The following is a 27,852-nucleotide window of genomic DNA, read 5'->3' as shown; positions in this document are numbered from 1 at the left end:
CATAGGGCTACATGACACCTACATAAGCTTGTCATGTCATCTGGTCACACTGGGGACAGATTTTAATGAAAAGTATATCAAGACACGATCCTGGCGCAAAACACATGTCAATGCCAGCTGTAAACAGGCCCACAGTGTATACACTGCCTACATCTGATTAACCCATCTATGCAAACCCATCTATCTAACCAATGCTATGCAAAGGGCACTAAGTTTTTCCTAAGAAGTAGCGGCAGTGACTGTGAAAAGGTATAGCTGTTGAAGAAGCACAAGCTCCAGCTATTTATAAAACTCTGCATTAACACTGACACTGCTTCATTCCCATGAGCAGTAACAATTACTGTTAGGGTCTCCACAGCCAGATCCAATAAAGCAAAAGAGACACAGCTATCTCTCTTTCTCCCTCTCTCCCTCTCTCAAACAGGGTGTAATAAATACATATTTTGCTCCTCACTCCCTATGGCCTTCTCTCTTTAATTCTCACCTGCTGCCGACAGCACAGCTAGCCCTGCCGGCTCCTCACATGTTAACACGTCCGTTAATGGCTTTAGACTGGGCAGAAGTTTCCCGGGAGGCTAACGGCTGGATAAAGGGGGTTTGTCTCTCCTGGTTGGACTAGAGGGGAGGGTGATATTGATTTTTTTTTCTTTGTTTTAGTGCCTGTGATGGTGGCAAAAAGAGCACTAGGTGCACTGAGACAATGCCACATGTGATTTGTGGGCTCATTTGGGGAAGGCTGTTGGAAGCTGAGGGATTTGAGCAAACAACTGGAGTCTTGGGAAATGTTTTCAATTACTCCTCAGTGCCATCCGGGTGTCTCCGTGTGTATGCGTGTCCCCGTGCCTCCAGGGGTAAACACTACCGGCACAGATGCACAGGAGCCATGTTTCAGAGCTGGCACTGAGCTGGAGGAACTGATGGTGATTTAGATCGGTGGGGCTGGCTGGAACATAATGTGTTCAGCACAATAGCTGCACTAGCTGGATAGATGGCCCATTTAAGTAGAACAGTTCCTCTGGCTGGAGTAGATGTATTGCAATATGTTTAAAGGAACAGTTTGTCTAGCTAGAATGGAGGAACATTGGCCTCAATACAGTGGCTCCTCTGGCTGGAGTGGATATATAATAAAGTGGAGTGGATTATAAGTTTGGCTTGTAAGTTTGCATTTTCTCATGATTATTGGGTAGTAAATCATTGCTGTTAGAACAAAACCATAAAAGCCATAAGAGTAACTTTGCAGGAGAAAGACAAAATGTTGTTAACTTTCAAAGTAACATAGTCAATGTAACGTTATTTTAAATCATTTTATATCATTTCTATTGGTCTTTTCATCATGAAATTTTGGCACAGGGTAAATAGTAGCAGATTTTCAAATTACGTTAAAAAAAATTGAGAGATAAGGCTTTGTTCCAACGGTGATTGCAGTGCCAGCATTAGGCTAGCAGAATCTGATAAAACCTTTAATGAATTAATTTTATTAAATGATAATTTTATATCAAATTGACAAAGTTTTAATTAACATCATTTAATAAAAACAAATTATGGAACCAAAATTTTGCTATGTGCCTATTTATGTACAAAGTTCTTAAGAACCTCAGGGCTGATGCTTTAGTCACTAAGACAGGATGTTAGTTACAGCAGCCTTAAGAGCAACAGTCGATATTGCTAAATAAAAGCAACATGTCATGGGTCCAGCTAAAATGTTGCTTTGTAACTTTTTCTAATCAGATAAAAATTGTTAACAACGTAGGCTTAATAACATTGGCCTCAAAAGAACATTACATCCACTATGTCTGAAAGTGTAAAAAACATGCCTCCTTTAAGGAGCCCTTATCATGTAAAAACAAATTTCCTGATTTTACGCAAATTTTTTTTTTATTTTGATTTTCACTCCCCAGCCCATACAGTCCATTTGTGAACTGTGACATCACAACCATGAACATATTTACACGATATATGTCTGTCAATTCAGCATACAGCAGTTTTGCCCCACCCATTCACCCTGAAGTGATGCGGAGTGTTGCTACTGCAGACAGTATGTAGCAGAGTTACTGTAGAGGAGGATGTAGGGAAAATTACTGAGACAATTTCAATTCAAATAAAGTTTGTTCTATAAATTTCAGCTCAGAGTGTGTTTTAAATGAGGCACAATGTAAGGCTGCCAATCAGAACAGAGATAATTTACATAGAGTACTGTGCAAAGGTCTCAGACACCTAAGACTTACTGCATTTATGTTTATCTGTATTTATTTCAATGTTACACAGAGTTACTGGTACAAAGATATGACTGCTGAGACAAATGGTTTAAAACAATTTACTTAGGTGTTTAAAACATTTGCCCAATACTGTATAGAGGTGGGCAATACAGCAAAAATGAATTATCACAATACTTCAAGAAGTTTCCACGACACATGATATGTCACATCGCTCTTTTTTTCTGACATCTTGTTGTAAATCTTTGATTTGATTTGATTGCCATGGAAGAGATTCAGGAGACTGGGGTTTGCAGAAATAATGATGGTTTTACTGCGATGGACTGGCGACCTGTCCAGGGTGTATCCTGCCTTCTGCCCGATGACAGCTGGGATAGGCTCCAGCACCCAACCGCGACCCAGAAGGATAAGCGGTTTAGATGATGGATGGATGGATGGATGATGGTTTTATTAAAAAGAGAGCGCTCAGTATACCTGCCTTAGTCTCACCCCAATCTCAACAGCAGCTCAGACACACAGCTTTTATGCTATGCAACTGACCCCCCACCCCCAATAGAGTCATACAGAGCAGTGTGGGACATTTGAATCCTGTCGTAAATACATTACTGTGTTCTGCCCCAGCACATCCTCCTTAGGGGTGTTGTAAGGCCAATTGGTGTAACTGTTCAAACCACGAGAAAAGAAATGGATGTGGCTTCTTAAAACCTTCAGCATTAATACTGTTTAACAATGAATAACAATTAAAACAAAGGACAATGCACAGAAAACAAAATAAAACAATTTCCAACAATCTAATAGGTTGGAACAAAGTAGTGCCACAAAAATACTATGAAAATCTATTGTATTCAACATTTCACATACTGTGCTACACTAAATTCAATTAAATATGACTAATTATGCTCTCTTTGTAGTCATTTTTCTACTGTACTAATGATAGTTTTAAAGGCAGAGTGATAGCCTGTATATTGCTAAGGGTAATAAGAGATTGGAATTTATAAGTGGACTTCAGGGGACAAAAATACATTACAAGTGTAGAATACAGGCCTTTAATGCTCCTACGTTTTCATTAACCACAGCAATAAATGTTCCTGCACTTTAACAATCTTTATTGACTTGAACAATCTGCCTCCCACTAAAGCCTGAGAAAATCCTGTGAGGCACTATCACTGCTCACTTACTGCCTCTATGGGAGACACTCAATTCCGGTCAGCCTCTGCTGAAGGAAAATACACTCTGAGGGAACCGTAAAACCAATATAACTGAATAACAGAGAAACAAATAGTCACAAACAGGGAGAAACAAAGCATTGAGGAGTAAACAACAGTGGCTTGACGTGAGGTGGTTCATTGTAGAGGAAGTAATCAGACTGGATTTCTTTACACTATTGGTGAGAGGTGTGTCTACAACATAAATACGGCTGCATGCAAAAGTTTGAACACCCCTGGTAGGCATACAAGCTATGTTGATTTTCTAAGTAAAAAGAAATTACCACATTACCACTTCTACATGGAATAAACTTTTCTGCAAATTTTACTGCACAATTTGAAAACATGAAATATAAAATGTGCCATAATTTTGCAAAGGTCACATTTTATGCTTTAATTTTATCGCCTAATATATTTAATTCCGAACAAAAGCAAGAGCTGTGGTTGAAAAGTGTGTTCTCTTTATAGGAACCTATTTTCCCAAAAAACAAAACAAAAACATACAGTTTGACCAGGGGGACCCAAACTTTTGCATACAACTGTATACCATTTTATCAGTAAGCATTTTATCGGTAAGCATTTCACATCAAACCACTCTGAGTGATTTTATTTACATACTGCTCATATAATTATGCAGGCACTTTGCTAAATCAAAGGGATTCTTCTTTACGTTCTCGATTTCTGTCCCCCTTTTCTTTCTCTACACTTCAGCGGTAAGTTACAGCCACTGAGGTCAGTGCTGAGGGCAGAACAGCGCACAGTCGTGTGTTTGCCAAACAAACTGCAGCAAGGAAACACAGCAAGAGAGATTCCCTCAAATTATCAAAACAAACTTGGGTTTGGGAGAGGGAGGGGTGTGCGTGTGTGCATTACAGCGCCGCATCTCATCTGCAAACACTGCGGGAAATATTATCACTAATAACGACAAAGCTGTTTACACAAAGGCATTCTCCCAGCAAATCACATACAGATAAACTCCACACAGCCATGTGTGTGTGTGTGTGTGTGTGTGTGTGTATACACAGAGAGGTTAAGAGAAATGGGAAGTAATACTTCCATGATGAACACACACTCCTAGTGGATCCCAAATTCTGCAAGCCTCTTTCAGGTGACAATTTACTGAAATATGGTTAACATCATTTTGGCCTATTTAAATTCAGGATAATTTACATTCACTTTCTTTCAACTAAAATAATAATAAAACAGTAAAGATAAGCTACACAGTATCATTTGTTAATTGCTGTTGCAATATTTATTCTTTGAAATCCTGATACTGCAGAGCATACACACACACACTTATCCTTCTGGGTCACAGGGGGAGCTGGAGCCTATCCCAGCGGTCATTGGGCAGAAGGCAGGACACACCCTGGACAGGTCGCCAGCCCCTTGCAGGGCAGACAGACAAACATATATACTCACAATCACACCTAGGGGCAATTTAGCATGCAGAACAATATTATGCATTACTATCATTACTATCAGTCCCTACCTATTTAGTGGATTATTATGATTATTTGTCTTATTTTATTGTATTATTATTGCCATTGCTACAATTTTGTGATTAGTAAGAGGGCTATTGCAGCCTTCAGTCAAGCCAGTATTGCAATGGCCAATATTGCAATAACGACTAACAAACAACATATTGTGCAGCCCAACTTTGTTTTCAGTATCTTTACGATTTTATTGAGGATAATTTATGGCTTTAATAATCTCATTATTTCTTTTATTGCCTTTTGGATCCATTTATTTCAAGGAAGAGGTTTCACCACAAAATCAACTGTACACAAATCGCTTACCCAAAATATAATCAGTCAAGACATTTTTATTGTCCAAAGTTTGCTCTTTTACTTTTGCAATGGAGCTACAAAGACAATGTAGCTAACAAGTAATGGAAGTCATTGTCACGCAAAATCTTTCTTATATAGACTTCTGTTATAGTAGTCTTGTAGCCCAGCATGAAATTTGTGTAAGCCAACCGTTCCTTTAACTCTTGTTTTTGCCTACTGAATGAATGAATGAACAAATGAATGAAATATCGAATGTAACCATTAAGGCTGTCAAATTATTAAAATAATTAATCAGGATTAATAGCATTAGTTTGTGTAATTAATCTTGATCTTGATCTTGTCTTATTTGCTTCAATCTGAGCCAAAAGAAAGATTTTTCAATTTAAAGAGCATCCTGTTAGAACTACATGAAATAAGCTTTATCAGAATGTATTTGTTACTTTCAGTAATAATTACTTAATTACACTGAATGAACGTATCACATGACTCACATGAACCTGAACATGAAAATCAATCAAATGATTTCCATAAATTTCCTATTTTCTCCACCAACATCCAGTGAGAGCAACAGCAGCTCCATGTTCCAATCAATGAGTGTCTATATCACCTATTTCATGTATGCATTCAATGGCTATAGCTCATCTGTGATCGTAGCCTCTCATCTCAATTGGTTTAAAGAACACGTTTTTCAAACTGACTTGGATTTTAGACTACAATGCTTTTCCTTTGAATGACTCTAGCTTAATTATGTTTACTTTATTAAAACCAATGATTGAACATTCCATTTTGTTACTACCAAAACAATCATAATACTACTGAACCTTCACCAAATGATTAATGTCATGGCAGGCCCAAACACCACACCTATCCAGGCCATCTCAAGCCAACCCAGGAGTTACGGGCCTTGTCCAAGGTGCTGAAGAACAGGGTAGAATACTTCAGCACCAACGTTGCAGACAGCAGTCTACACATGGCCAGGACCTGGTCCTACCCACAACCGGCACGACTATGACGTATTAATGAGATCCTAGCTGCACCTCTTCCCCACGGCCTGAAACTACCCTTTAAAACCAGAGGATTGAGACAGAAAGGGTGAGTCGTGCTGGGTAACAGACCACTGTTCTCATTCTCCTTTTGTTTTCTTTGCAGACAACTAGCTTGCGGTTGTCAGAAAAATCACCATGGGAAAAAACCTCAAGCTTCCTTCCATGAGCCGCTGCTGCTTGAGCTCCTGCGTCCTCCTCCTGGGTTTTTTCTCCTTTTATCCAGTGGCAGAAGACCACGCTACCTCGGACTGACTGACTATTTATTTTACCTTTCTCCTCTTTTCATTTTCCAAACTAAACGGTCCTCTATTGAGTATGCCGACCTAGTCGTGACTCTCTCCCCTCTGTGTTGTCCCATGGGTCGCCAAGGCCCACACTGGTGGAGAATGCGTACATTGTAACAGATTTTTTTGACGTTAGAGTCGTTTTTTTATGTCCTTTCTTCAGGATTGGCCCAAACGTATAAGTCCTCACAGAAGAGCTCCAATCCTCCTGCCGGTCCGCTCAATCCTGCCCCTCCCTAATCCTAAGGTAGTAGCCCACAGTCTCCTCACTAAACTCAGCCCCTGCAATGATATAGAAGTGTAATTCTTCAACTTTGAAATGCTAGCTGAGTGGGATTTGTGGGAGAAAGACAAATGGGCCACCATATTACTCCCTTTCCTCACTGGTGAAGCCCAGTTAGTCTATTACTCCCTTCCTCCTGATAAATTGCATGGCTATGATGGACTAGAGAAAGAAATATTCTCTAAACCGGATATTCCTCCCTGCCAACAAATGGGCCAGCTCCTCAGTAACACCCACCGCTGGATGTTACCCGAACCCCAGGAAGCCAAGAGAGTGATGGAAAAAGTAGCTATGGATTGGTTTCTCCTAACTCTCCCCACTGAAAGGGATGGAAGGCAGCTGGATTGAGAAGCCACATGGACTGTCTCCCCTCTGTGTCGTCCCACGGGTGGCCAGGGCCCACATTAGGTAGTGACTGTTTCAGTAGCGACAATTTTAGCTAATTTTGAGCATAACTCAGTACATGACTAGCAAACACAACAGCTTTAAACAGTTGTACACACAATCATAATATTTTCATTAAAACACAACAGTTTACTTAATTGCAGAAAACATGTGTTTCTGTGGTGACAATTCTTAATGTTCCACACTCATTTTCAGACTTTGGGACACATTTACAATGGGATCTAACTGCTCACCACGTGGCCATGAGGGACAGGGATGCAGTCTCACTTCCTGCTCAGTAGTGACATGAAAACATAAGACATCACATACTGAATGATTTTTTTTTATTAAATTCATGATAAATCTTTCAGTTTCAATTCAAAGAAATTCAATTCAAGTCAAAAAGGTCTTTAAAAAAACAAAAATATTTTTACAAGTTGAAATTTAGGGGTTAGGTTTTGGGACAGCCACCTCCCAATAGAAAGTACCCTATAAATGAGGCTTTGGATAAACACTATATTGCCAAAAGTATTGACTCACCCATCCAAATCATTGAATTCAGTTGTTCCAATCACTTCCATGACCACAGGTGTATAAAACCAAGCACCTAGGCATGCAGACTGCTTCTACAAACATTAGTGAAAGAATGGGTCGCTCTCAGGAGCTCAGTGAATTCCAGCGTGGTACCGTGATAGGATGCCACCTGTGCAACAAGTCCAGTCGTGAAATTTCCTCGCTACTAAATATTCCACAGTCAACTGTCAGTGGTATTATAACAAAGTGGAAGCGATTGGGAACGACAGCAACTCAGCCATGAAGTGGTCGGCCACGTAAAATGACAGAGTGGGGTCAGCGGATGCTGAGGCGCATAGTGCACAGAGGTCAGCAACTTTCTGCAGAGTCAATTGCCACAGACCTCCAAACTTCATGTGGCCTTCAGATTAGCTCAATAACAGCATAGAGAGCTTCATGGAGTGGGTTTCCATGGCCGAGCAGCTGCATCCAAGCCTTACATCACCAAGCGCAATGCAAAGCGTCGAATGCAGTGTGTAAAGCGCCGCCACTGGACTCTAGAGCAGTGGAGATGTGTTCTCTGGAGTGACGAATCACACTTCTCCGTCTGGCAATCCGATGGACGAGTCTGGGTTTGGTCGGTTGCCAGGAGAACGGTACTTGTCTGACTGCATTGTGCCAAGTGTAAAGTTTGGTGGAGGGGGGATTATGGTGTGGGGTTGTATTTCAGGAGTTGGGCTCGGCCCCTTAGTTCCAGTGAAAGGAACTCTTAATGCTTCAGCAGACCAAGAGATTTTGGACAATTTCATTCTCCCAACTTTGTGGGAACAGTTTGGGGACGGTCCCTTTCCTGTTCCAAAATGACTGCGCACCAGTGCACAAAGCAAGGTCCATAAAGACATGGATGAGCGAGTTTGGTGTGGAAAAATTTGACTGGCCTGCACAGAGTCCTGACCTCAACCCGATAGAACACCTTAGGGATGAATTAGAGCGGAGACTGCGAGACAGGCCTTCTCGTCCAACATCACTGTCTGACCTAACAAATGCGCTTCTGGAAGAATAGTCAAAAATTCCCATAAACGCACTCCTAAACCTTGTGGAAAGCCTTCCCAGAAGAGTTGAAGCTGTTATAGCTGCAAAGGGTGGGCCGACATCATATTAAACCCTATGGATTAAGAATGGGATGTCACTGAAGTTCATATGTGAATACTTTTGGCAATATAGCGTATCTAGCTTATCTCAATACATAATCCATAATACATCTAAGGTCTGAATACTTTATTGTTTTTTTTTGACTGCAGTAGGACGTACTTACTTAGTTTGAATTAATGTGGTATAGTTAAAGTGGAGGCTCTCATGGGGAACTGGAGCTTTCCATTTTGCTGTTAATTTTGTTAGTTTGCTGCTTGTTGACTTTTCATAGTTCTCCCATGCACACTGTCCAGCATAGTCTTATATCACTTCGAAAGTCATTTAAGAGCTGCATTCTATCATAGCAACATACAGCTCTCGAGCAGCTGGGTGTCATCCTGAGCTACTACAGATGGTCAGAAGGGTCAAACAAGGAAAATGCATTTTTTTCTTTATTAGTGGTGTAGATACTTTGCTTTATTGGCATATCAACTTTGCCAGCACTAATAATCACACAACAGTCTGTAAGTGAGTGGTTTCAGGAGTGAATAATGCAGACGAGCTCTCTAAGCCATTCCATTTTTCAACTGAAATAAACACATCACACTCTGCTACAGTGAAGTGGACAGTAATATCCCCATTACACTAGGAGTGTGTGCAGTGTGCTAGTGCTAGTGAAGCATCATTAACACAGCTGACAAAGCCAAAAGAGAGCAGAAGTGGTAAACTCACATGCTTAGAAAGGTTGGTGCTCTTTGAGTCCACATCATACCTGCAGAAAAGACAAAAATATGCTTAGTCATGAATTAAGAAGTATATCAACACATTCAAGCAGTGATTGAACAAATCTAGCAGGGTTTCCTCTTAAAGGTCTCAACTGTAGCCGTTAACAGCCAAATGCTAAAGACTCAGAGTGACAAGTTGGCTAATTAGGCCTTTGTTTGTGTACAGAGCTGGAGAAAAGAGTGTGAAAGAAAAAGGCAGAGGTTACTGTACATTGACTACCTCTTCTTTTTTTAGCCAGATCATTAGCTGGAGGATGAGTCATACATGCTAATTACCTGAGGACATGCAGCTCACCAGCTCAAATATAGCTCAAAATATAGTTTGGCAAATAGCAAATTCACAAAAATGTCCCCCTTACCTCAAATGTAACAAATCAGTCAAGACTCACCATTTTCCACTCACAGTCAAATATACTTATTTTTCCTTCCTTCCTTTCTTTCGTTATACTTTGCAAATTAGTAAATAATTTTAATTTAACACAGTGTCAGCCAAAACATTTTCTATAAAATCATTTTATATTAGGCCTAGTCGTTTTTTTCTCTCTCAGTTGTTTGTTTTTGTTTATTTTCTAAAATAAAAGGCCATGCGCATTTAACCCTTTAATGTTCTGCTTAACTTTTTGGTAGAGCATATTTTGAGTCACTACATATGTTCTGATTTTGCCACAAAGTGCCATCTTGACAGTTTGGTAGACGTGAATATTTTAAAAACTGTGGGGTTGTTATTGCCCCAAACACAAAAAAAAAACCAAAAAAAGATTCTTCCATTGCTTTTTTCTTGGTGAGGACATTAAAGGGTTAAAATCAGTTTGAGGAGATAAACACTAGTTAGAGCTTCTATGCAGGACAATAATCTGGGTAGTCCAAGGCCGGACCAGAAGTCAGCGGGGCGCTGACCTTATCAAGCCAGCAGACCCGATATATGTCTGGGTATGAACGTTTTTATATGTAATCACGTATTTTTCCCTGTAATCACTTTTTTTCACGTGATAACATCTTTTATGTCAAATGTGCAAAAACGTGAAATTCAAATTTTTTTTTCAAAATGTCTACATAATTCAATGGTTAAGACATAAACAGAGCCATCCATCTTAACAAGTCAGAGATTTTCCACATTGGTAGTGATTAGAACCAGACATCTGGAGAGTTTAACACCTCTAAAAGCTACCTTACAGAATGCTTTTACATGAAATGGTTACAAATATGTTGCCTGATGGCTGAGACACTGTTAAAAATCTACTTTTAAAAACCATTCATGATGGAGAGGTATATGCAGGGTGTTATGAGGCAAAATTGCACCAAATTTTTTTTGATTTACCACTATTTTACCATTATAAATATTACACAGAAAAACTCAGAGGATGTGTGGGTTCACTGGTTGTTGTGGATAGTATAAAAATAGCTGGGACTGCATCATAGACACAGTAACCCCTGGTTGCTATTACTACCACTGTAAAGAAATCTAAGTTGGTATGTTTCTCTACAATGCAGCATTTCATATCAGACCACTCTGAACAATTCTGCTTACGTCTCAATGATTAAATTATGCCTAATTTTTGAAAAATCCCCTTTAATAGTGTTTTATGATTTAGGAAAGCTGCATATAAGCTTCTATTACTTGTTCCTTACTTGTTATCTGCATTAGCCTTGTAGCTGCAGTGCAAAACTAAAGAAGCAAACATTCAGACATCAAACGTGTTCTGGCTGATCAACAGCATTTTAGGGTTAAAACTGTGCAAATTTGACTTTTTTTCTAATTATCACTGTAAGACACATGTGGCCCCTCACTGAGCCTCAAAATTTAGTGTGCCGCTACTGCAAGTCATTTCATACTCCAGAACATTATAAAATATTCCATTTCTGGATCCCTGGTGTTGATGGAAAGGTGATACTCATTAGGAATTAAAACTGTCCAACATCCTTGATGAGAAAGGCCACGATGGTTTTTGAAATGATCGTATCTAGCAAGAAACACAATATGCGATGATTAAAGGCTGTAAAAAAGTGTGTTTGGATGCCAAGCTTGTTTTGTAAATGATGAGATGGGATCTCATTGTCATTATTGGGACGTTCCACATCGGTGGCTCTGAGATAAAAGCCTGCTGTTCTCTTTCATCTGCACACACTCACACTTCTCGGATTGAGACACAGACATTTTCTTTCACTTTCAGATGTTTCCACCCTTTCGCTCGCTCTCTGCTCCTGTGCATGTGTATGACACAATCTGCATGTCATCTCTCTCATGCATTGCCAAAGAAAGTAATGCGTTACAAGCTGAATGACGTTCATCAGTTTGTAGTCCTGACTGTTGTTTAGATGCAATATCTGCCAACTAAGCCACAAGTATGGATAACTATAAACAAATAACTGTACACTGTTACAAATATAGTTACTCTGCAGGTTCATTTTTCGTTTATCAAGGTACAAACAATGTAAACGTTCCCTCAAAGTTACAACAGTGGTTTTAAGGTCTAATTATGCACCTTAAATACATTTTTCAGAGATGAAAAGTATGTATTTGTACCTTTTCATAACCTACTGTTTTAAACAGAACAATAAAATAAAATTACGAGATGGGGCGTGTGGAGTCAGTACAACTTAGAAAATGTAAGTTCACTGGATTATGCTACAATTATGATCCCTGACTAAAGATGCTAAGATGTACCCTTTACAAGAGAGATACTGCCCCAGGGACAGTTTCATACCTTTTTTGCTGAGAGTGTATGCCACAATTAGAGCTAGACAATATATGTCATTACAGTAATAAATTGTGTCACAATACAATAAAATATGCTTTTCTGAACATATCGTGGGTGTCGTCAGTACTTGTAGAACCCTGACCAAATGCCTGTTTCATTATATACAGAGTAAAATTAGCCCTGTTTTACTGGAACGCAGTATGCCAAATTTTGAATAAAATTGTTGTTTTCACAGTTTTCAAAAGCATTTCTTAAAATGTAGCACTACAGGTTCTTTTTACTCAGTATTACACCATATCGCCCACTACTAGCAGTGAATAATGAAGACAAAAGATAGACATGCCAAATATTCAAAAAATGATGTTATATATAGTTTTTCTGCTTTTTTCCAATGAAAGAGTGGTCTCAGACTGTCACAGTACTGTCTATTGTATATAAATATATAGTTTTATATATATATATATATATATATATAGTGCATTGGCATTGAAGAAGTTAATTAACATTACTGGATGCTAATTTCAGTTCTTCATCCAGTGTTGTGACTCCCATGAAATCCATGAAATCAAGCTGGAATACTACATGGTAGGAGTTCGAATTAGCATAAAATCAATAACTCAAGGTTGTCAATTTCATATTTCAACCAAAATGATTACCATTAATGCATACAGGGCTACAGCACACACACAATGTATGAGCCTACTGCTGCTAAATGTCAGGCTGTGTCTATCTCTCGCTACATGCTATGTAGTAATAAGGCCCAGAATTGAATTTGTTACGTAAGGAGCTGTAAGGAGTCCCTGAAAGCCTCTGTGATGTTCCATCCCACTGTGCACATGCACACATAAATAGTGCAATACCTCAGTGACACATGAAGGCATATGTTTACACAGGAACACAGCCATTCACACATACACACACACCGATCCCACCCAGCTGGAGAGACAAAGACAGTGAGTGTACGACGGAGGGCAGTGACCAGGGTCTGACTATGTGGTCAGTCCAGGGTGGAGGCACAGAAAGCAAGGAGCTTTGTCAGGTCAGTGGGGAACAGAGTGCACGTAGCCTACTCAAACGTCATGGATCCTGTCTTCCATCTGCCTTTGACACTTCACTTTGGAACTGAGTGGAGCAAACTGTTAACATGCACCATGTGGAACAGAAGACTGCCTGTGTCCACTTGCATGACAAATCTTCAGTGAATTCTGGCCTTGTGTTTTCACTTCCATGTCCCAGGGCTGCATTCAGGTATTTTTAATGGGGAATATTTAACCCTTCCAGCACACATTTTTTATGATGGAAAACACATCCAGCATAAAAATGTGGGCTTTTTTTCTAAATATCACTTTAAATTATAAACTGCCCATGGTGAATGTGGACACCATGCAAGAAAGTGTTAAGTGGAAAGTGAAAAAAAGTTATTAAAAGAGTTTTAGGGTAGACTGCCCCAACAAGGATTAATGTAAATAGAGCTATTCAAGAATTTGTTATTCGAGATTTTATGTTAAATCGAGTTGTGTTGCACCACTTAATTTTAAACATGGATTAACAAACCCACAGAGAAAACTTTAATCTGTGAATAAAACCTTGACCTGCCACTAATTTCATTTGGCTGCCATGATGGATTTTATACACCTTGCCTTAACATTTGCTTTGTATCCACAATGCCTGTATACACCTTGCATTGACATGTGCTTCGTGTCTGGATCATATTGGATAAATATTCCCAGTGTGACAAGATGAGATATGATTGTATGTTTCCCATGTGAAAAAAGCACATCAACACGTATGTTGTGCCTGTTTCACTTTTGTTTACTCATTTCCACATTGCTATAAGAGTGGACAAGCTTAGCCTGGACACTTTCATCGGCCTCTTGTGAACGAAGGTTGTTAGTTTGGGGCCCAAGCCACTTCTGTTCTCCATTTTTTGTTTCATTGTTTATTCTTTCACCTGTTAGTCAGCTCACACAATTGTATGCATATAACAAAAATGCATTTCATTTACACTTAAGTTACATGTGATCAAGATCCGTCTCTGACCCTCTTTGAATGTTGTAGTCTGCTACAAAATGAAATCCGAACGTCATCCGATCACCGAAAATGCATGTTCACACAAGGTGTAAACAGGCCCTTAGCGTAAGTTTATCCTGTAAGTATGTCAATGAATAATTTTGGATGTTTATGAAAACTGCACTCAACCCACAGCTACAACCCCTCTTTGTGTAAGGATGGGTGTAGTTAACAAACATAGATACCCAAACTCATATTCATATTTATTTTACTATTTTATTCTATTATTTTAGGTTGTTTGGAAAAAAAACTGAAATAAATCATGCATCATCTTGTCATTTTTACATCTGTTTTTGACTGAGTATGTGATGTAGATCTCCAGACACTGTAGAGATAGAAGCTTATGATATTGAGCCTCACGTTAAAGCAAATGGCAATGTCAGATGCGAGTTATTGCTCTGTATTGATCAGTTGTTGATTATTTTTCTGTAGGAAAACTAGTAGTGTTTTAAATCACACACACTTAAAACACATAGATAAGTCAGTACATCAACCAAATGAGTATGTTTGGATTATCTCTTATGCTAGCTTGATGCAGTAAACAAATATTAAACCTTCTTTTAATTTTAGTTTTTGTTCAACAATTATAGGCAGCACCAATCCGATATCAGGTATCAGTATCTGGCCGTTATCAACAGAAAACTCTGGATCAGATACTGGAGGGAGAAAAGAACGAAGCTTATCCAATCCTGTAACAAATCTATCCTGAAATATCAAGATCAGCATGATAGCCTACTTTTAGATTATCTTTAAATTAGAAGTACCTCATTTTAAAGCATAGCAGTTTTTAAAGAAGAAATACCAGATCCATATCAGCTGATACTTAAGGTTTCAGTATCAGGATTGGTGTCAGAAAAGGACAGTAGTATCGTGCCCTCTTTAACAATAAATAAAATATTTCCTCATTGGAATGTTTAAACACAATGTCTATTCGGGCAGCAAAAGTGGTTAAAATGTCCCTAACCATGTGTCCAGTCTGATTTAATGAAAGAAACTCTTATTTATAACATACCACTCCTTCTCCAGTACAGAAGGACTGATTATAGATCAGTGGTACAACAGCCCCAGCCAACATCATTGCCTGGAAATGAAGGCTAGAATAGAGCTGTACACAAGTTGACATTTACACAAACCAACAGGACGTCTACAAACATCCCGCTAACTCCGACACCCCAACTCCCCCCTCTGTGTCTGCTTACACAAGCGCTTACAGGAAAATTCCACCTCAAACGTTACAGCTGGAAACGAAAAGGCAGCTTGTTCTGTAGAGAAGTGCAGAAATGACTTCACTAACACCTAAACTCACTCCCACCACACCGCCCACCATTAAATTTAACACAACTCTGGTAGTGTGTGTGGAAACTTTCAGACTTTTGCTTTAAGAGAACTCATGTCTTAATTGTTTATTATTAATATTTTATTGGACATCCCATTTCGCCACTACCAAAACGACTCCAACACTACCAAAACTTTATCAAATGTTTTGGTGTTGACTGTTTCAGTAGTGAAAAGTTTAGCTAATTTTGAGCCTAACTCACCGGCCAGCACCTGTACACAGACAAAATCATAATACTTTTTTATGTAAAACTCTAAAAGTTTATTTAACTGCAGAAAATATGTGTTTTGGTAATGACAATTCTTAATGTTACACACTGATTTACAGACATTGGACCCCAAATAAAATGGGATCTAACTGCTCACCATGCGGCCTTGAGGGACAAGGATACAGTCTCACTTCTTGCTCTAAAATGCAGGGGTGTGGCTAAAATAAAGCTCCACCCATGGATTAAAACTTTTGGTAGTGACATTGAAACATGGGATCCATCTTTTTTTTTCTATTGAAAAATTAAACCTTTCAACTTCACTTCAGAAGAGAGAGACAGAAAAACACAGAAAGAGAGAATGTGAGACAAAAAAGGATGAGAGAAACAGAGAAAGAAAGAGAGGAAGCAAGAGAAAGAGAGAGAGAACGGTCATAGGGAGAGAGAGGGAGAGAGAGTTAAAGTGATGACAAGAGTAAGAGAAAGACAAACAGAAAGAAAGAGAGGAAGAGAGAGAGAGAAAGAGAGAGAATAGAATGACAGAGAGATAGATAGAGAAAGACAGAAAGCAAGAGAGAGAGAGGTGGAGAGAGAGAATGGTGGGTGGGGGGTGGGGGCAGTGAGAGCCAGATAAGAAAGACAGAAGGGAGATATAGGGAGAAAAAGTGATAGGGATAGGAAGAGAAACATAAGAAGAGAGATAAAGAAAGACAGAAAAGACAGGGAAAGAGAGAAAGCGAGAGAGAAAGGAAGAGAGAGCAAAAGACAGAGAAGGGAGAGAGAGAGAAAAAGATATAAGGAGGAAAACAGATAGAGAGAGGGATGTTAGCATCACACAGTCAGCGTAGCCTTCACAGTGGATTGGTGTATGGTTTGCTGTCCGCCCACACACTCGACTGAGCCTTCGGGGAAAAAACGCACATAGACCACACACACACACACACACACACAAATAACTCCCCATTTACACTCTCTCTGCCTGACTGGACCACATTAGGGTTCTCTCTCCATACACTATTTATAGCCCTGCATGTGCTTTTGCCATTCAGTCACTTGTGCGTGCACACACACACACATACGCACACACACACAAACACACACAAACACACACACACACATACACTGACAAATGACAACATGACCAAACATTCGCCACCCTATAGTGCTCTTACAATGAGCAACAGACAACAGATGCCTATTACAATAGATCTTCAACAGGTGGTCTAGTCTTTACTGCAGAGACTAAAAGGCCTTTAAAGTCAACATGAATCAGAAATCACAAAGAACACATTTTCCTTCTGTACTCTGACATATTTCTGAGTGAAACACAGAGTCAAGGACGATCCCTTAGCAAGCTGAGCGTTTCTCTTGATAATAAGCTGGGAGGGGAGGTGAAAGTGATATTATTGATTAATATAGCCCACTAGTGCAAAGTGATGTAATCAAAATCAGAAGTCTTCTCTGAAGCAGGCAGGTCATGCTGAATATGACCAGAGACATGAGCTAACACGGTAAAAAATGGTCCATTTTGATCTCAGGTTGACTTTGACAACATGATTTCTCAAAACTGTTGTCACATTTATTTTGACAATTAAAAGGGCCCTTTGGCTAAAATGAAAAATGTACCCACTGTCACATCCGATGTAAACATGCTTACTCTCTTCTTACAGTGGTGCCACAGTGGTCTCTAAAAGGTTATGCACACCAAAAAAGAGAGAGTGACACAGAGAGAGAGATAGAAGCTGCTTTGTCCATCAAAATGTATATATATTTTTTGTCAATATCAGGTTTGTGTAATGAAACCACAACTTGCTTGCCTCTCTCTCTCTCGTTCTCTATCTTTGCCTCTTGTCTTCCCCCTCTTTTTCCATCTTGTCTAATCTCTCTCTCTCTCTTTTCTTATCTCATCTCATTCTTCTTCTCTCTTTCTCTTTCTTTTTCCCTTGCTATTCTCCCTCTCGCTTTCTTTCTTTACATGTCAACACATCCTCTCTTCTCTTTCTCCTTCTTTCCCTCCCTGCCTATGATAGGACAGGAAGTAATCATTTTCTCTCTCTCTCTCTAAGTTTTCAGTTCAGTTCAGTTTAAAAGACCTTTAATGGCATAACAATACCAATTTACAGTGTGGCCAAAGTACGTATCATACATCAGTCCTAGGGCTGGGCAAAAATATAACATCATAAACCTTCAAGACATTTTCACGACACAATATGTATCAGAATATTCAGTTTTTTTAAGCTTGGATAGAATAGAACAGACAACAAAGCAGTAACACCACATTTAAAAACTACTATCCAAAACTATGAATACAATGATGACATTTCACAGGCTTCATTACACTGAATTCAGTTAACCAAGACTAATTACGCTCTCTTTATAATAAAACACGCAGTTAGTCAGTGTTCTTTAAGTACAGACAAGATCCATGATATGCTCAGAAAAGTGTACTGTGGCATCTCACAATAACAGTACATTGTCACAACGCCTGTACTTCATCAGTCCAAAAATCCATCAACACACACACACACACACACACACACACACACGCACACACACACACACACACACACTCACGACTCTCTCTAATGTCTGCATGTTTAAATGCACAGTCTGACAGTCTGCGGTGCACAAGAAAAGATCCACACTGAAAACACACAGACACAGGCACACATATGTATCTGCCTGAAGACACACATGTGCATTAGTTCACATGCACTAAGAGAAACTAACTGTACTCACAGATCAAATCGCAAGTTCTGTCTCTCTTCAAAGAAGTAGTCCAGGATGAACTTGCGCACAAACTCTGGATTTAGAGTGTTATCGATCACTTCTGTCCTGCCGAACTGAAAGAAACACAAACACATCCAACACAATGAAGAATGACTGGACAATGTTATCATTTAATTATTATCAATATATTCACCTTTGCAATACTGATAACACTGAAGGCTACAATAGGTAAATGAGTCTCTAAGAAATCAGTGTTTTTACATTCAGACCAATCAGTTTCAGACAAGAGTTTCTGTGAGTGGTTTGATGAATCAAAGCATTCTAATCCAACAAAAGCAAATTATTCAGATGAAAGTAAGGCAGGCAATCAAACATACTGGTGGACACCCCCCTGCTTGAGAGTTCAACATCGTACATTTATGCTATTTACCTGTTCAAAAGCAAAGGCATAAGGTTATAGGAAGTTATTATGTTTTAAAGTTTGTTTTACATTAATTAATGTCATTCACAATAAAAGCGCTTTTAAATTTTTTTAAAAATTTATACTATGCGAGTACATACTGAAGCCCTATCACAGCATATTTCTTCTCACAGATGAGTAACTAAGCCTATGATTCAAATTTTTCTTAGACCATTCTACTGAAATGGGTCAAAATCAGAGTTGAAAACACAAATTGGACTTTTAATTGAGTTGGACTTTAGTCTAAAATCCTTTTGCTCTGAGTGACCTTATACCTTAATTATGTTTATTTTATTCCAAACAAATGATTAAACATTGCAATTTGTCACTACCAGTATAGTAATACTGCCTCTAAAACTTTACCTAATGTTTCGATAGTGACAATTTTACTTAATTTTAGGCATAACAATGCTAACCAGTACATTCACAGCAAACACAGCTTTGAACAGCTGTACACACATCAAATCTTATAATTTTTCATTAAAATACCAAAAAGCTTTACTTATTTGCAAAAAATATATTTTGGTAGTGACAATTCTTAAGGCTACACAAAGACCGTCAGACTTTGGGACACATTTACTTCAAAACAATGGGATCTAACCACTCACTGTGTGGCCATGAGAGACAGGAATGCAGACTCACTTCCTGCTCTGAAGTGCAGGGGTGTGGCTAAAATAAGGCTCACATATGAACCAAAATGGTTTTGGAAGTGACATGAAAACTTGATTAAACATAATGAAGTATCAAAAAGATCTTTAAAAAATCATAAGTTGAAACTTAGGGCCCTGGGACAGCCACTTGCCAATAAAAAGTACCCTATAAATGATGTTTTTTTTGTATATTTATGTTATTGCTATCTCAATTAATGCCTTGGGTTTAAACAGATCATAATACTTCCTTGTTTTTTTAAATAGTTTTTTTTTTCCGTTTAAACGAAGTCAGTAGAATGGTCCCACTGATACAATATCAACTCATCACATCTTGAGCAAGTCTGGTGTTTGCTGGCCTGTGTTTGTTCCTAATTAGCAAGGTAATTATATATTTGAGACTGATATTGCCAGTTGCTCATGGTGACTAATTGTATAATTCGCCCTTCTTGCAGTGTTAGCCTTCAATGTCTAAGTCCACACTTGTTTAGAGCTCATTATCATTCGACAGCTGGGAATCAGTTACTACAACATTTCCAGAAACAGTTCACACGCTCAGTCACCAGCTAAGACACTCTCCTACTGTGTCAAGACAAATACATAAACCTGCAATGCTCCATTTTTCTGTTTGTTTTTAAGCGTCTGTCTCACGCCAGTCAGTACAAAAACACACACAAGTGGCTCTGTATAATTTACAGCTTTCAGTTCACAGTAGGGCTCAACCAAAATAGACTCACTGGCCACTTTAGAAACATTTTAATACTGTGTACAACATCCCTTTCCTCTCAGAACAGCCTGTATCCTTTGTGGCATGGGTTCAACAAGGTGGTGGAAACATTCCTTAGAGATTCTTGTACATGTTGACACGACTGCATCACACAATTGCTGCACATTTGACAGGTGCACATTCGTGCTGTGAATCTCCTGATCTACCACATCCCAAAAGAGCTCTACTGGATTCAGAGCTGTTGACTGGGGAGTACACTGAAGTACACTTGTGATGAGATGACTTATACTTTACAGGAAGGTGTGTTATCATGCTCGAAGCAGCCATTAGAAGATGGGTAAACTGTGGCCATAAAGGGATGCAAAGGGTCAGCAACAATACTCAGAGAGTCTGTGGCATTTAAATGATGCTCAGTTGGTATTAGGTGGCCCAATGTGTGCCAAGAAAGCATCACCATTACCAGTACACCACCACCACCTGCGTTATATGTCCACGCAACACAGGTTGGGTCCAAGGATTGATGTTGTTTCTGCCAAATTCTGACCCTACTATCTCCATGTTGAAGTAAAAATCTAGATTCATTAGACAGATGTTTCTCCAACTGTTCAGTTTCAGGGAGCCTGTGCCAACAGATTCCTGTTTTCAGCTAACAGGAAAGGTACCCAAAGTCTTCTGCTGTTGTAGCCCATCCACCTCAATATTCAACATGTGTATTCAGAGAAATTCTCATCACCACTGTTGTAAAGAGCTCTTATTTAAGTCACTGCAGCCTTCCCTTGTCTGATATTGAAACTCCTGACGATTAAGCTCTATTAACGTCTTTTGAAATGTTATATAATAAAAGCCCCCAAGCCTCAGTGTCTTGACTGATATTATTTGTTACTGGAATTTTTAGCTGCTTAAAATCAGCATCGACATCGGTCAAGAAATTTCATGTTGGTCTACCATTTCCAGAAAGCAGACATACACTCTTTGGGGTGATGTCACAGGAGGACCACTACTGCTATCCTAAAGAACCTTTGAATTGAGTTTTTCAAAGAACCATCCATTTGAAAGTTCTTCATGGAACCAAAAGGTTTTTTTCCCAAAGAATCTTTTTGGCATCTTTATTTTTAAGTGTCTGTTGTCCTGTGGGAGGAATGACCTACAGGGTCTGTTGTGTTTCAGTTGGATCTGTAATGTTGAAGCTTAATAATCTCACCCATTTCCACATGTAACTAATAAGTCACGACACATGTCGTGTGAAGGGGGGGAGGAGGTAAAAAAGCTGGATGATTTGAGCCATGCCGACATTCCCCAGCACACATATCTTATCTGATCAGGCCGTGATTGAAACACACGTACAGCCCCTCTTAATGACTATGTGGAGAGGCTGATCTTTTTGATTAGCCAAAAAGACGAGAAAAAGAAGTGAGCGAGAAATGACTTCATGAATTATTGAGACTGTTATTTGACGAGTAATTCAGCCTGGCATTTGCATGCATACATATTCATGCGGGTGTGTGTTGGCAGACGCCTGACGGGGCGCCCCACTCACCTCTCTCCACTCCTTGTTGCCGATGCCTTGGGTGTAGAGCACACAGACTGCAGGAGGAAGAGGAGAACAGAGACAGCGTTATAAACGAGGTAAAAACAGAGAGCAGTTGAAAATGCCAGAAGACATAAAGTGCACTCGGCGCGTGAGCCGAAGATAAAAAGCGCAGCCAAGAGGTTCAGTCTCGCGTTTGCTCGACATCCTTCCTTTAACTGAGTTATAATTAGGGGTGTTTATCTCCACCTTTTAAACGATAAGATATGCATTCAGATACAAGGCTTATAATACAGTTATAAAGTTTGATAGATTTTGAGTCACTACTTATCCAAGACAAGAACAACCTCTTTTCTCTCTCTCTCTTTTCTCTCTCTGTTACACCCCTTCACTTTTAAAAATAAAGGTGCCAAAAAGGGTTCTCTGTAGAAATGTCACAGAAGAATCACTTTTGGTTCCCTAAAGAACCTTTCAATGGAATAAAGAGCATTTTTGTAAACAAGATGTGTGAGTGTTTAAAGAACCTTTTTATAATGTAAAGGCTCCATACCAGTGAAAGTTTCTTAGAACCATATATTCAATTCAAGAACCATTAAGGACCATCTGTATTTAAGACTGTACTTATGAATCTCATACTGTAATACACTTAAAAAATGGTCTTGGCGTACTCATACACTCTTAAACATAATGGTGCTAGAAAAGACTTGTTGCATGATGCCATAGAAGAACCACTTTGTGGTTCCCTACAGAACTGTTCAATAGGTGGTATTTTAGGGTATTTTAAACCTTTTTGCAAATAAAGTGTATCTATGTAGAACCTGTAAATAGGTATAAAACATTTACATTATGTGAAGTGTATATGTCAGTCCTATATACACGGAAGTCCAGAGAGGCCAAGAGGTAGTTATAATTTTCTGGATTGTTATCTTGAGATAACAAAATAATTATCTTGTTGTCTCAAGATAAAAAGTTGTTATCTCGAAATAACGAGTTAGTTATCTTGTTATCTCAAGATAACAAAAGTTCTTTTCTGAAATAACAAGTTAATTTTCTTGTGATCTCAAGATAACAAATCAAATCAAATCAAATTTATTTGTATAGCGCTTTTTACAACTGATGTTGTCACAAAGCAGCTTCACAGAAATCCGTTTAGAACAAAGTTTCAACATGAACTGTAAATCCTCCAGGTGAGCAAGCCAGGGGCGACAGTGGCAAGGAAAAACTCCCTCAGAGCTGAGGAAGAAACCTTGGGAGGAACCAAGGCTCACATGGGGGGACCCATCCTCCTCTGGTCAAACTACGTACAAAATTATTATTCTACTAACATTAATAGTAGTAGTAGTAATAGTTAGTCAAGTTGTTATCTTGAGATCACAAGAAAATTAACTTGTTATCTCAAGATAACAAGTTAAGAAATGCCAAAACACACTACAGAACCACCAAGAACCAACAGAAACATGTAATGGTTTCTATGTTTTCAGCAGGGGTCTCTTTAGGTTGAATGGAATTTTTGACTATGTACTGCAAAGTTTGTCCAACAGTAGCTACGAAAGAACAGATTTGTGTACAGAGCATGATTAGGTCGACTGAAAACTCAAGGACAAAACAGGCATGAGTAGACAAATATGGAAGAATGGATGTATTTCATGCAATGACTGCACATTTGATTCTCTGCACACGAAGCAAGTGGGAGGCAAACCTTGTGACCCTGGCTTGAAATACGGTTCCTCCATCATGTTAGATCAAAAGCATCTGAAGTGTCTGCGAGCAGTATTAGCTCTCACAGAGCTCTGTCCAGCATGTGTGGTGGCCTGTGTGTGTGCATATGTGAGTGTATATATGTCTGAGAAGGGGAAGAAAGAGAGCCAGAAGAAGTGTGTAGGTGGAAACAAGCCAAAGGACAACATTATTCTGTAGGTGGGACTATTTTTCCATGACAGATCTTTACAAGACTAATCAAACTGCACCATATTTGTTCCATTCATAAGACATGGTCTTATTTAACATTCACAACAGATCTTGCAATGGAAGCTTACATTACTATTCAAAAGTTTTAGACTAGTGTATAAAACCAATTTTGTTGCAGACACATGTATAAAGTAGAGACCAATGATATTGACTAGCCACTATTATTATCTGATTTCAAAGAACAGTAATTTTGTCATTACTGGGATATTATTGACCAACAACAAGCCAGAAAACAGCATGTTTTGGTCACGGCATCACTACGATTTAAACTCACAATTAAGGCAAAAACGATAGTAGTGGCATTAAGGAACAAACATAAAAGACCTCCAGTTTAACATATAGACTGAACTGGTAAGTTAAAATTTCCTTAAAGGGGAATTACACTGATTTTTCACATCTCTGCATAATTCAGTCACTGAGATGTAAGTCTTTCGGAGTATTTTGATGTTAAATGGTTCTTTGTAGAGAAACTTACTAACTCAGGTTTCTTTACAGTGGTGGTGATAGGAACCAGGAGTCATGATGTCTGTTTGGCTCCTATCACCACCACTGTGAACAATTCTGACTCAGACTCATAATTCTGACTCAGACTCAGACTCATATATGATTGTGACTACATCACAATCATATAATTATGCAAAGATTTTGCAAAGTTGGTGGAATTCCCCTTTAAAATTGGTATCTGTTTCAGCCGCATGTTTTTATGTTGGTTGGGCCTTTGTGTAAAGTGGTCCTACTATGATACTAGTACTTTTAATATTAATAATAATAATTTATAATTGAGAACTAATAATAAATCATCTAGACATCTTCTATCACCTTGTATTGTAAAATTGCAGATCAAAACTTGACAAGAAATTACTATAGACAGTTACAATATAGTATTTAGCATTAACTTTTTGTTGTCCTCAAAAAAGTTAAAATATTAAATAAAACAGATAAAATTTGGCTAGTAATGCAACAGGTGATTCCAAACTTATGAACGCTAGTGTATTTGTACCAGTCCTAGACTAAAAGGAACTCGAATTTAATGCGTAAGGTAGTTCTGAGCATTGGTTGTTCACTTAAAGTGTTTGGATTCATGCAGTTTCACTTCATGTGGCTGTAAAAGGTTATAAGCCAATGTAATTTGAGAAGGATAGACATTGTGCTGAGATACGCGGACTTGCATTAGCTGCATTAGCCATGGTGGCTCTGCTGGCCAGTGGAGGTCCACTAATGCTAAGAGACTGGGGACAGCAGCACTCAGCATTACAGAGGCCTAAACTCAGCACAAGTGCCTGATCTCATGAATGCATGTTTGTATGGCTGACATCAGTACAGCTCATGCTGATGGTTAGCAGACTGAGGACTGGCGATGGAAAACAGTCTCTCTATCCCCAGAAAGGACACCGTAGCTGTTTACGACTGTGGTGTCCGGCTCTGCTCCTGGAGGGATTAGTCCAGCCCGGTTTGCTGGTTACAGCATTGGTAGAATGGATATGGCGCTCCTGCCTGTGTGGAGGGTGATGGTGTCAGCCACTCTTTTACCTGAACAGACAATAACGTTTCAAATGGTCTATATTAGTTGAAACTGCAGCCCCACAGTAATTAAACTATTTCGACCATAGATATTTACGAGGTTTATGTTATGATCTATTTAAACCCAAGGTATTACTGAGGTAGCAATACAATAAATGTATACAAAATGGTCACATATAGGGTACTTTTTGGGAGACGGCTGTCCCAAACTCACTCTTATGAAAATAAAAGTTACTTTTTTGCATTTTTTATCATTTTTTTTAAGATGTTTTTGATTTCTTTTAAAATCAAACCGAAACCGAAACAGTTTTAGTCCATAGGCGGAGCCTTATTTTAGCCACACCCCTGTATTTTAAAGCAGGAAGTGAAACTGCATCCCTGTCCCATATGGCCACTTGGTGAGCTGTTAGATCCCATTGTTTTGAAGTGAAAATGTCCTGAAGTCTGAAAATCAGTGTGTAACAAAAAATTGTCACTATCAAAACATATTTTCTGCAATTAAATAACATTTTTTGGGGTTTAAATAAAAAAACATTATGAATTTATGTGGGCACAACTGTTCAAAGCTGTGTTTGCTAGTCATGTACTGGCTAGCATTTTGGAGTTATGCTCAAAATTAGCAAAAATCTGCTGACTTTTATCTGCTTTTTGGTCAACTGAGAAACTGGACGCATCAGTCTACAGTCTCCGTGCTCTTTTTGAAGTACAAGAACCCACTCTCTCTCTCTCTCTCTCTCTCTCTGTCTGTCTCACTGCTTTTATCTGTCAGAACCATTTGTTCTCCTTTTACCTCTATTCCTCTATGACAAATCCTTACTTGCTCTTCATCTATCTCCATTCCATTCCTATATTCTCTCTTATGTAATGGTAGCCTGGGTGCAGAACAAGCCAACTGCCACATTTCAAGCAGAGAAACTGGGCTCCGCTCTGGTCACTGAGGTCAATTTGCCACATTTCACCCTGATCAGTGTTTGAGACCACAGCCATTAGCATAATGAATATGATATAAATATGAAGATGAGAACGAGCCCACAGAACCTGACCTGTGACATATGAGCATGAAGTCATGCAAATGGCAGATGATCCATGAAGAAGGGGGAAATGTTTTCATGCGCGCATGTGTGTGTGTGTGGGGGGGGTCCATGCAAATGCCACATTATTATGATTAAAGCAATATTTCATCAAAAAATAAATACATTTTCTCCTTTTGCCTAAATGTAGTTTGCTTCTTTAGTTTTTTTGCACTAGCGCTAGCACTCCAAGGCTAATGTAGCTAACAAGTAATTTATGGAATTTATGGCTGCTACTTAACATCTTGCAAACTGCATGGCTGTATCATAAATTTGCCTTTAACTACACAAATTATTAAGTAATCTTAAATTGACACGTTTAAATGGCTTCTGACACTGCACAGTACCCTCCACAAATATTGGCACCGTGGTAAATATCAGCAAAACAGACTGTAAAATACATTATTTATTGCTTATGCTTTTGATCTTCATTCAAAATATTAGCAAAAATCTAACCTTTATTTAAAGTAGAACGACTGAAGGACAAAATCTAATCATCAAATCTCAAATCAATGAATGTTTTTAAAGCCTGCTTTTCTCATGTTTACCAGAGGTGCCATCCTTAAGGAGGGCACTGTATGACATACTGTTATGTACACTGTAAAAAGTGTCTCGTCAGATCTACCTAAAAACATGACTTCATGTGGTAACAAACAACTGAACTAGTTTTATTCAACTTAAAAACTACATTGATTGAAAGAATCGTTCATTCAAAGTGTTTATTTAGGTTGAATAAAATTCGGTAATTTACTTGTTACCACATGAAGTAATAGGTAATTTTTAGGTAGATCTGACGAGCCACTTTTTACAGTGTACAAAAAGGGACAAAAGAACATCACATGGCTTCTGTAACCTATTGGCTATATTAACCTCAGAGCTCCAGTGCAAAACTAAGACTGGCTTTACATGGTGAAACTTTCATGCAACTTTAGCTGCTAGAAACCTACACGAAACTAAATTGCACTTGCATTGCATAATGTAAAGCGGTGTTTCTCAACCCAGGTCCTGGAGGCTCACTGTCCTGAACATTTCCTGCCTTAACACAGCCACATAAACTCAATAATGTAATGGGCTGTTAATGAGTTGATTAGTTAAATCAAGTATTCTGGGAGCAGGGAAAAGACTAAAAAGTGCAGGGTAGTGAACCACCAGGACCAGGGCTGAGAAACAGTGATGTAACGTGTTCTACAACTCATTTGAAACTCAGCTGAAACAATTGCAAGAGTCTCAACTTCACAGCCATCAAAACATCCATTAGGT

At 38.8% G+C, this 27,852-nt stretch overlaps 1 protein-coding gene across 2 annotated transcripts in view; it reads right to left on the bottom strand.

The window, feature by feature from the left end:
• The window catches only part of LOC118812377 (copine-8), a 180,591-nt gene that overhangs the window by 101,468 nt on the left and 51,271 nt on the right, over window positions 1-27,852 (bottom strand). For both annotated transcript variants that reach the window (XM_036577347.1, XM_036577348.1), the window contains exons 3-5: window positions 22,043-22,089; window positions 18,681-18,784; window positions 9,579-9,618 (exon numbers count right to left, since the gene is read on the bottom strand). In XM_036577347.1, coding sequence (XP_036433240.1) covers window positions 9,579-9,618; window positions 18,681-18,784; window positions 22,043-22,089 — 191 coding nt within the window. The remainder of the gene's footprint in view (window positions 1-9,578; window positions 9,619-18,680; window positions 18,785-22,042; window positions 22,090-27,852) is intronic.

Source organism: Colossoma macropomum, unplaced genomic scaffold, assembly GCF_904425465.1.
Source record: "Colossoma macropomum unplaced genomic scaffold, Colossoma_macropomum, whole genome shotgun sequence".
NCBI classification, from domain to species: domain Eukaryota; kingdom Metazoa; phylum Chordata; class Actinopteri; order Characiformes; family Serrasalmidae; genus Colossoma; species Colossoma macropomum.
This window is presented reverse-complemented; position numbering and strand designations above follow the sequence as displayed.